This window comes from Prionailurus viverrinus, chromosome B4 (genome assembly GCF_022837055.1).
Source record: "Prionailurus viverrinus isolate Anna chromosome B4, UM_Priviv_1.0, whole genome shotgun sequence".
NCBI lineage: Eukaryota > Metazoa > Chordata > Mammalia > Carnivora > Felidae > Prionailurus > Prionailurus viverrinus.
Genome location: NC_062567.1, coordinates 51069262 through 51079984, shown reverse-complemented (window position 1 = coordinate 51079984; position 10723 = coordinate 51069262). Strand labels below are relative to the sequence as shown.

The 10723-nt window shown below is 33.9% G+C and overlaps 1 protein-coding gene across 1 annotated transcript; it reads right to left on the bottom strand.

Moving 5' to 3' along the window:
- Positions 1–2747: 2747 nt before the first annotated feature.
- On the bottom strand, positions 2748–8754 carry IAPP (islet amyloid polypeptide). The gene is made up of 3 exons (XM_047868509.1): positions 8740–8754; positions 8316–8410; positions 2748–3135 (listed from the first exon to the last, which is right to left on the bottom strand). The coding sequence occupies exons 2-3, from the start codon at positions 8393–8395 to the stop codon at positions 2946–2948; spliced, it is 270 nt and encodes an 89-aa protein (XP_047724465.1). The 5' UTR covers positions 8396–8410; positions 8740–8754; the 3' UTR covers positions 2748–2945.
- Positions 8755–10723: the final 1969 nt, after the last annotated feature.

Sequence of the window (10723 nt, the reverse complement as noted above, 5' to 3'; positions counted from 1 at the left end):
AAGTTACTCAGAGCTCCCACCTGATGGATGTGTCCATCCTCATCAGGAACTGCTGCAGTAGAGGAAAGAGAAAGATTGAAAACTGTAGGTTTTTTACCTACTGGATCAGCCTGAAAATGACATATCACTTCGCTAAATTTGGCCAGAATTAGCCAAATGGCCTCACTTAAATACAAAAGGGTTGAGACTATAATCTCTTGTAGGTTCAGGAAAGAGAGGATACTGGTGAGCACTATAATGTCTACTAGAAATGCATTGAGTGTAAGATGAATCTTTCCATAGCTTTGGATAGTGTGTGTGTGTGTGTGTGTGTGTGTGTGTAAAGAAGAATCAGTAGACAAAGAATACTTCCTCCTACTTTATTTAAAAAGTCTGTTTTGTACTCAACTTAAGGAGCTTTGGACTGACAAGTTTTCCTTCTCTTGACCAAAAGGTATTCTACATAATATTGCTAGGTAATGATATTCAGGCTTCACAGAAGTAAGATGTTCATTGCATAATGTTTCTCAAAATGCTCAAGAGAATTTCCAGAAGTTTTTTTTTTTTAATTTATTTATTTTGAGAGAGACAGAGACAACATGAGTGGGAAAAGGGCAGAGAGAGAGAGAGAGAGAGAGAGAAAGAGAGAGAATCCCAAGCAGAATCCAGGCTGTCAGCACAGAGCCAGACACGGGGCCTGAGTTCACAAAACCATGAGATCATGACCTAAGCCGAAACCAAGAATCAGACAGGACACTTAAACAACTGAGCCACCCAGGCACTCCGAGAGAATTTCCAGAAGTTTTAAATGGAGTTTTACTAAATAAATTCTTGTCTAACTCTGTATTACAGCATGGAAGATAGGGAAATCATTTGTATTTTTAGTAGTTTAGTGAAATATAACTTGTGCCATGCATGTGAGTATTTGGAGGCTTAACTCACTTCTAGATTATTCAAAAGTACCTATGATTTCAAGTATCCAAGACACAATGAGAAAGGTTGGGATAAATGTAGTCCCCAAAACTTACTGTTAATATCACCAATTGTATCAATTGAGTTTTACTCATTGTTTTCACAAGGCAATTATAAAAAAGCAGGGAAAGTATTTGGTAAACTGCATGCAATAAGGCATTTCCAACTTCTATGAGATTATTGGCCTACCAACCAAGAAAATAATCCTGAATTTGTTCAAATGTTTCACTTTGATAAATTTAATGAATAAATTTATATGGACATCTACTGTTAATATCTCTTATATCAATATAATAAATTCTTTTCTTTACCAAAATCTCCTGCTTAGAATAAGTTACATAGCTACCTTACCTACATTTCACTCCTTAGCACCAGAGGTTGTTAGGTTACTATAATCACACATAATTTTGCTATAGAGTTGATATGCAATACAGTTTTATTTAAAGTAGACTGTTATTGGAGCACCTGGGTGGCTCAGTCGGTTAAGTGACTGACTTCAGCTCAGGTCATGATCTCACGGTTTGTGAGCTCGAGCCCCACATTGGGCTCTGTGTTGGGCTCAGAGCCTGGAGCCTGCTTCAGATTCTATGTCTCCCTCTCTCTCTGCCCCTCCCCCACTCACACTCTGTCTATGTCTCTCTCTCAAAATAAATAAATATTAAAAAACATAAACTAGACTGTTATGGGAAATTTTTTAAATAACTAAGTGTAAGAAATTATAATTTAATCATACCTTGCTTAATTTAAAATGTTGAGCTCAACTCCACTTTGAAAGAAGGGCCAACAGTTTAGTATCACAAATAGGAATTTATACATTAACTTATTTATTTCAAAATGCAACTTATGACATAAATCATTATAAATATCATCTCCTGTTTCTATACACCTATACACACAAACAACTATAATATGACAATCTAAGGCATACTTCATAAGGGGAAATTTTAATGTATAAATCAAGTCAATGAGTCAGATTCTCACTAACATTGAGATGCTTTTTTTTTCTACTTTTTTTTTAAATACAAGTTGAGTGCTTTTAGAAATGGCATAATACAGCATGATAGCAATTTATCTCAGTTAATGCTGTTTCCAAAAGGTAACTAACTCACAGAGAAAAGCAGATACCCCTATATAAATGAGACTTAGAGGGAAACATTACAGTTCATAGCCAATTCAACAGCTTCCTTCAAAAAAAAATGTATCATACATATGTAACTTCTGCCAGAAATGTCCAATAGGTTTAACAAACAAAATAAATCACCATACAGTATACAATTCCCAGAAGTCTGTGATCTTTTAGTTGAAAACATGATTAATAGGAACACAAGTTGCTTTTGCAATACGCTGCATCAGAATATGACTGAGGTTTGCTGAAAGTCACTTGAGCAGGATAAAAGGCATATATGTTTAACAAAAGCACATCGATGATAACACACAATGAAACCCTCATGAACACAAATTGCTTTAAGATTTTTAAATAACCTCTAGTACCAGCAAATCCAGCAAAGAATATAATTTCAAAAAAAATATTTTGACTGAGTAAGAGCAAAAATTAATTAAAATTTTTACGTAGCATTTTATCTCATTTTAGAAATCTAATGCAAAATGAATTACTTAACAACGGTCCTTATGATTACTGGTTTTTTAATGTTCCTAACTTTACTCTTAGCTGTTTACAATTTACCAAGTTTCCAAATACCATTTTATCCTTTGTTCTCAAACTCAAGCCATAGCAATACAAGCTAAAGAGTGACTTTTTAATGTTTTTAAAATAAAAATCTATAACAAGAACACTTCACTTTTAAAGATATGACTTTTTATTATGGGACCTTAATTAGTGTTAAATTTAAAACAATTCTTTTCAAGACAATTTATATGTACTGGCAACAAACATGGGACATACAGACGCAGGTTCATGCTAATGTTAAATTACACAGGAAATCACTAGAATATTTGTACATGAAACAAAAAGAATTCTAGAGGTACATTGACCTCTAAAAGGGTAAGTAATTCAATGGTTCCCTGTTTAAAATATCAATTGTGCTCCTCTTTCCATATGTATTGGATCCCACATTAGTAGGAGAAAGAATGGCACCAAGATTGTTGCTGGAACGAATTAAGAAATTTGCCAGGCGTTGGGTCGCACATGTGGCAGTGTTGCATTTCCGCTTTTCCACTTGGTTACTGGTGGCATAGAACAAATATGAAAGGTTAGAGACTTAGACTCATGGTTGGATATATTAATGTGCCAGCAAATATATCAATGGGAACTGGTTACTTTTACATAAGTAACTCAGTGTTTTGGTTTGGAAACAGCTGGATAACAGATTTTTTTTGACACCTTGAAAATGCAGCAGAATCGATTTTTGACTAGGAAATCATACAGGAAAACTTCCATTATAGTCAATGTTGAATTTCCCAGTATGATCCTTGGAAACTTTAGAATATATTCCAAACAGTAACAATAATAATAAAAGGTTTCCTTATGTTATATTCTTCTAAATCTTGATGAATCTAGTTCCCAATATATAAAAAGCATTTAGAATAGAAAATGTATATGGAATCTGGAATATGTAGAATTAAACACATATATATTCATTTCCCATATCTTTCTACTTTTTTTTTTTTTTTTTTTTTTTTTATTTATTTTTGGGACAGAGAGAGACAGCGCATGAACGGGGGAGGGGCCGAGAGAGAGGGAGACACAGAATCGGAAACAGGCTCCAGGCTCCGAGCCATCAGCCCAGAGCCTGACGCGGGGCTCGAACTCACGGACTGCGAGATCGTGACCTGGCTGATGTCGGTCGCTTAACCGACTGCGCCACCCAGGCGCCCCTCCCATATCTTTCTAATAAAAATTAAGCAGTGTAAGATATGTTTGTTAAGTTCCTTGAGATCATCAAATCAGGGGTGTTAAGAAAGAAATTTCAAGTATTATAAAGTCTCAAGAGAATCAAATTTACCATCTGTTCCTACACTTGGACTATTGTAGTATGGGAGTTCTGTTACTCTTAATATAAATACATGAATGTTATTATCTTTCTGCCACCTACTTAGTTCCTTTTAACAATTTTAATGATAAGACTAGGCTGAATGTTAAAACTAAAAGACTTTTTATATTAATAGTATTAATGTTCACCACATTCTTTCGGCCAGCTGGAACAATTGCATAATAATATTATAGGTAAGTCAGAAATGATCACTATGGTTAAATAATTGATTTGAATTTTAACTTTTGTTTCTTTTTACAGAATTTGTTTATGTCAACTCTACATTTTTGTACCACCTTTTGTTTTAATGCGCTCTCAAAATGATATTGGAAATGGATACAGAATAACATGCTTCCTTTTTGTAGATGATTATAAAAGCTAGGGAAATGTTTTAATTTCAGCTCCATAGAAATAAAAATATTGGTAAAACTTAGGATAAGTATACACTGAGAAAGAAATATAGGTATGAAGCAATGTTCAGAAGCCAGTGGTTTTACATAATTTGGGGCAAAATGCATATATTTTATTTCAATGTGTTTACTTTATGTGGAGAGTACTTCTTATCTGTATCTCTGTATAGTCATAGCCTCGGGGTGTTTTTAAATCTCACGTGAAACTTGAGGGTTTTTATTCTCATATTTTTTCCTAAATACAATAATTTCTTGTGGCATTAGGTATCTGGATGATACCTTCTGGTATTAGGTATTGGGTTGAGTCTAAGTGTATGCTGACAAACCAATTATTCAGGCAAAGGAAATCCACTCTGAGACATAATTACTTGGTATACATGATAGTATTATTCATATTATCTATTTAATTATTTCTCTTTGCATGTGTCGTAAGCATGGCCAATGTGCATTTCCAAAGAATGATTTAATGCTTTTTAAGGATTAAACCAATAATTCATACATCAGACATTTAATTCTGAAACAGAATAAACTTTTCTTGAAAAAAGCAGAAATTAGAATTTGACCCAAACACTTCAAATTAATAAACATAAAGAAATAAATAAAGTTCTGAGTGAAATTGGAAAGGTGATATCTGTTCCAAGATATGTTTGGCAAATGCTTGGAGTAGAGTGTGAACTAGTCTATTTGCTAAATATCTGAGTGGTACTTTGATAATTGCTCTCAAGGTCTGTAACAGGATTTAAAATTATTCCAACCAAAATGTTATCTTATTTGGGTTAGCTAGAAGAACCATCATTCTACTAAACAGAAATATTAAGAGCTTTTATGATGACTGATTTCATTATTGTGCAAATGCTTTCACAAACACAACTTTTCATGTAAACATAGCAACAGTATGTACAAGATTCTATCCCAAACTATTATTAGGATGGAAAAATACAGATTAAATGGTTAGTAAAAGGCATCACACCCCTACTTTCAGGCATTTTGTTCTCTTTAACTACTTGGGTAGGCAAGGCTTGCCTAGCATCTAGTAACAAACACTGGTTCAAAGCTATTGACAATTTATACCCATGCATATGTCCTTAACTTTAAGAGTTTAAAAAGTGAAGACTGTAAGCTAAAGTATTACTCTTAAATTGTCTCTCTTTAAAAACACCTCAGTTTCAGGGTTTTTAAAAGTTTTAAACTGTATCCCTGCTCTAGCTCTCGATATTCATTTGTGGAAGTATAAGAATTCCTACAGCAAGCTCCTATGTGTATAGCTTGAAAACTCTGTTAATTATACTGTTAGATAATCTCTGATTATCTGCTAAGCAGGTTTACAACTGAGTGTTTAAAAGGTGTGGGCAAATGTATGATCCTGTTGCTCCAGTCAAGAGTATTAAATAACTATTTTTTAGTATGACTTGTAAAGTCTGTTTGTTACTTCCTTTTTTTTATTTTAAGATTTTTTGAACTGTTTATTTTTTTATTTTAGAGAGAGAGAGAGAGAGAGAGAGAGAGCATGAGGGGGAGCAGAGAGAGAGGGAGAGAGAAGATCCCATTGCAGGCTCTGTGCCATCAGCCCACTAACTGTGAGATCATGACCTGAGCTGAAATCAAGTGTCTGACGCTTAACCGAGTGAGCCACCCCGGTGCCCCAAGTTTGTTACTTCTTAATCTCACCTCATACATGTGTAGAAGTTAAAAAAGATCTCAAGTGAGATGATTAAATTTTATGAGAAAAATCACATTCAATGAATGATAAATCAACATCAGCTTTGTCTTTTAAAGGTGTTTGAAATTTGAGTCATTTTCTGAAGAAGCTTTCTCAAGAAGCTTTTTTTGAGGTTATAGAATATTACATGGTTGAACAGCTCAGGATGATAAATTTTCATTAAAAAAATGACCAGACATACTCATTTCAGGAAACCCATTAAAGAGCAATTTGAAGAATGCTTTACAAGTATTTCTAATAAAGATTCTAAGTAAGAGATTGTGAAAATAACTTGATAATAATGTTATATACTATTTTATTTTCAAGTGAAGTTCACTTCCTAATAAACTAATATCTATGAAGCCATACTGCATAAAGATGCTTATCAAATGTCTATACCTAATGAAAGAAAAGATCAAGATATAGACAGAATTATGAAGTAATACTGCTAATTTTCCTGTCATTCTATTGTTCTGCTGGTTTACCAGAAACTTCATGTCAGTTTTAGTTATTTTTATCCACAAAAATCCAATTGAAAATCAGAGTCAATTCTGAGAACATCCTATAAATTCGATAAGCCTGAAAGGACAAAGGAAGTCTGATAACTCCTGCTATTTGTTTCATGTGGGTGCTGTAGAAATATACATATTACCACAGATTGTCACCTCAATGAAAAAACACCCCAACAGAAAATGGACAAGATGCTAATAATTCTATGAGAAAAGTTCTAATATGACTTAAAGCAAACTCTTCAAAAATAAACTTAACTCTCTTTGGTGTTAAAGAATGTGTAAGTTCAGTCCTAAAAGACTACAAGGAGTCAAACTGATTTAAGTACAAACAAATCTTCACTATATTGTATATGACATATGCATGCATTTGGACTTGAGAATCTTTTAAATAAAAGAATTACAGTTTTAAAGGCTTTCCACTTGAAAGTTGTAATTACTGCTAACATTATCACCTGATAGTTTTTAGACTTCCTTAAAATATTACCAGTTAAATGACATGACACCTTCTCAAATAAACCTTTTCAGGAAATCCTGGTGAATATGCTACCTACTGAATTCATTTTTAAGAAGTATTAATTTACATTTAGTGCAGCTCAGAAGTAATCTTATGAAGAATATATTTTTTTATAATTTTATTTCATTAACAGAACAGTTAACAATATAGAAAAAAAAACCCTAAGAGCAAATGGCTTTTTAAAAAAAATTTTTTTAACATTTATTTATTTTTGAGACAGAGAGAGATAGAGCATGAACGGGGGAGGGGCAGAGAGAGAGAGGGAGACACAGAATCCAAAGCAGGCTCCAGGCTCTGAGCCATTAGCCCAGAGCCCGACGCAGGGCTCCAACCCATGGACCGCAAGATCGTGACCTGAGCTGAAGTCGGACGCTTAACCGACTGAGCCACCCTTTTTTTTTTTTAATTTTTTAAAACATTTATTTATTTTTGAGACAGAGAGACACAGAGCATGAGCAGGGGAGGGGCAGAGAGAGAGGGAGACACAGAATCCGAAGCAAGCTCCAGGCTCTGAACCATCAGCCCAGAGCCTGACTACAAATGGCTTTTTAACTAGTTCTAAAATTTTTAATTTGCCCCCTGATTATTTCTATGTATTTTGATTTCCAGAAAGAGATGTAAAAGTTCTGGATATTGCCAGAGCCCTCCAAGGAGAAAAAGAAATCTGTAAATAGACAATAAAATCCCACCTGTTATAAAATATATGGTTTAATTAAGTTTTTACAGTTTGTTTTAGAATCAGGTTAATATAGTGGAAAATACTACCCTTGGCTTTTCCTGCTTCATGTTCTGGTTTTGCCCCTCTAGGTTCCAAAAGCATATTTCTTTTTCTTTTTCTTTTTTTTTAATATGAAATTTATTGTCAAATTGGTTTCCATACAACACCCAGTGCTCATCCCAAAAGGTGCCCTCCTCAATAACCATCACCCACCCTTCCTGCCCTCCCACCCCCCCTCAGTTTGTTCTCAGTTTTTAAGAGTCTCTTATGCAAAAGCATATTTCTTGATAAAACTGGAACTATTCCATTCCTTTCTGTCAGTTCTGTCAGAAAGTCATCAACCACTGGTGTTAATTCTTTAAAGAACACAGAATTCAAAGAACAGATAAACAGTTTAATGTACTGTTCTTAAGCATGATTTCATCAGAAATCTAATGGCATAAGGGCTGTTAGTTATATAGCAGTTTTTAATTCTAATTTTCCCACATTTTACAAAAGAAACAGGATTTTTTGTTACTAACCTTTCAATGGGGGTAGCTTTCAGATGGTGTAGTGCAACCAAGAGCACAATGAGAACTACTGGAAGTTTCAGGAGGCACATTGCTTCTCAAATTTTCTGAAAAGAATAATTCAGCATTGAAATCAAGAAATGTCTCATAGCTCTGATTGATGGAACTTGAGACTAGAGCCTACTTAAAAAAAATCTCTTTAAACATAATCTCCAAATATAGCAATTTTATTGATACAGTTTCTTGATACTGTTTAAACAATTTTCAAATATTTTCAAAATTTTCAATTTCCCAATTTCCTTCTCTAAACAATCTGGAAAGTTGATATTATACCACATTATTGCTTTAGCCTTTCTTTGAAATAAGTATATATTTGATCCCAAATCTAAGCTTCCCTAAACAAATGATATTTTCCCATAAACAGGAAGCTCTTTACCTTTTAGTGTTTCAGCGTCAGCAATATCAGAGAATGCCTCTAATGGTAAGAAAGCTTTATAAACAATCCCAAGCTTGCATCCACTGGAGTATTTGCCCCCACACTTGCCAATGAGTAATCCAGCTCTTATATACTCTTCACACCTTTCCCGGCTCTGACATCAGGCAGCTCAGAGAAACTGTCATTAATTTCCATCCCTATAGAAAGTGCCTCATAGACAGCAGAAGCAGATGGGTCATTATTATATTACATTAACACATCAGTAAATATTAAGGTAGCAGATACAGAGTGTCTTTGTGCAGTTAATGGTGTGTCACACACAGCAGAAGTTTGAATTTTCCATTTTTGTGAAATACAAGAGTGGATTTTCAAAGATTAAGTGGTATGCTCTAGTAAAGGATTGATAGAAAGAAGTGATTAAGAATAACAAATGTGTTTATATGCAAAGAGTGAAGCCAGGGACATTGAAGAATCTAATGAGGAAGCTAAAGCCAAATGACCCCAATGGCTTAATTCCATGAACATTCAGTAGTAAACTATGAGGCCAGGGTGTATAAAAAAAGACACTTAAAAAGACGGGGGGGGGGGGGGAACAGAAAGAAATTGAAAGCTACTTATAATGAAATGGGGATGGAAGATTAAAGGCAGCAAAACAATAATTTTCAATCCCCAAATTCATTTGTCAGCATTTAAATAGAGACACATATCTGTGTGATTAAGAATTTTTTTGCTGACTTTTTCTATTATTACAGAGAAACATCACAATTACTTTGAAAGAATATTTAATTTGTTATTTTTATTTTCTCCAAATTGTTTTTTCTTTTCTTGTATTTCTAAGTTATATTTAAGTTAATGTTCTGAGTTATGACAATAGCCGATGTAGCAAGTAAGACAAATTCCAAATGCTTGTGGAAATATGCATATCTATGCAATCTAAAAAAGATGGAAGCACTCCAAGTAAAAAAAATAAGTTCACTGAACTCATATAATTCTTTAAAGCTTAGTAATATAGTTTGAGGGTAGTTAGTAAAAATTTCAGGAAAAAAATCAGTTTTCCCAATCCTTATTCTAATTATCCAATGATTCTGCAATTTTAATATTTCTGTAAAATTTACTGATATTCCAAAAAGAAAGAAAACAAACTCAAATGATTTGGGTTATACCTGGGTGGCTCAGTTGATTGAGCGTCTGACTCTTGATTTCGGCTCAGGTCATTAGCTCATGGTTCGTGGGTTCAAGCCCTGAGTGGGGGAGGTTCATACTGACAGTTGGGAACCATGCTTGGGATTCTCTCTACCTCGTTCTCCGCCCCTCCCCCACTCATCCTCTCTCTGTCTCTTTCTCTCTCTTAAAATAAATAAATAAACTTAAAAAAATATTTTTAAAAATCAAGTGATTTGGAAGAATGATAATTTCCTGTAAGAAAATGATTGATGTATTTAACAAAGTATATACAATGATTTAGAAAAGATAACAGAAACCCAGAGATGTTAAATAGCTTATTCAGCATTATACATCTAGTTCATGTTGAAACCTTGAGCCAAAGCTTGGTTTTTCTGATTTATGGTCTAGTGTTCCTTTAAACCAAAATACCTGCTTTTAGCTACATATTTATTTTATTTCCCTATTTTTTTCCCCTCTGAGATGTTGAAGGTGCCAAACATAACATTCAAAAATTGGTTCTCTCTCCCTGTAGGAAATTAATGTTATAAGGAAAATGTTCTACCTAAGAAAGGAACAGGAGAACCTGAATCTTTTTAAGGGCTACCTTATGTCAGTCATGGTTATTTAATTGATATATGATTCCTCACTTCATCTTCACACGTCTGTTTTCATCATTAGATGATGATACAGTGATTCAGAGAATGTAAGTGACTGCTTAAAGTTGCACAGCTACTCAGGGCAAAGTGAAATTCAAATTCTCATCTCCTTGTTCCATGATATTTATTTCTTTGTTATAAAGGATCTCTGTTCTCATATACTG

Excerpts from the sequence above, each read along its gene's own strand:
- IAPP (XM_047868509.1), bottom strand. The coding sequence starts at position 8,395 with ATGTGCCTCCTGAAACTTCCAGTAGTTCTCATTGTGCTCTTGGTTGCA. Across the intron at positions 3,136-8,315 it reads AAAGCTACCCCCATTGAAAG|TAACCAAGTGGAAAAGCGGA; the intron begins GTTAGTAACAAA and ends CTATGCCACCAG.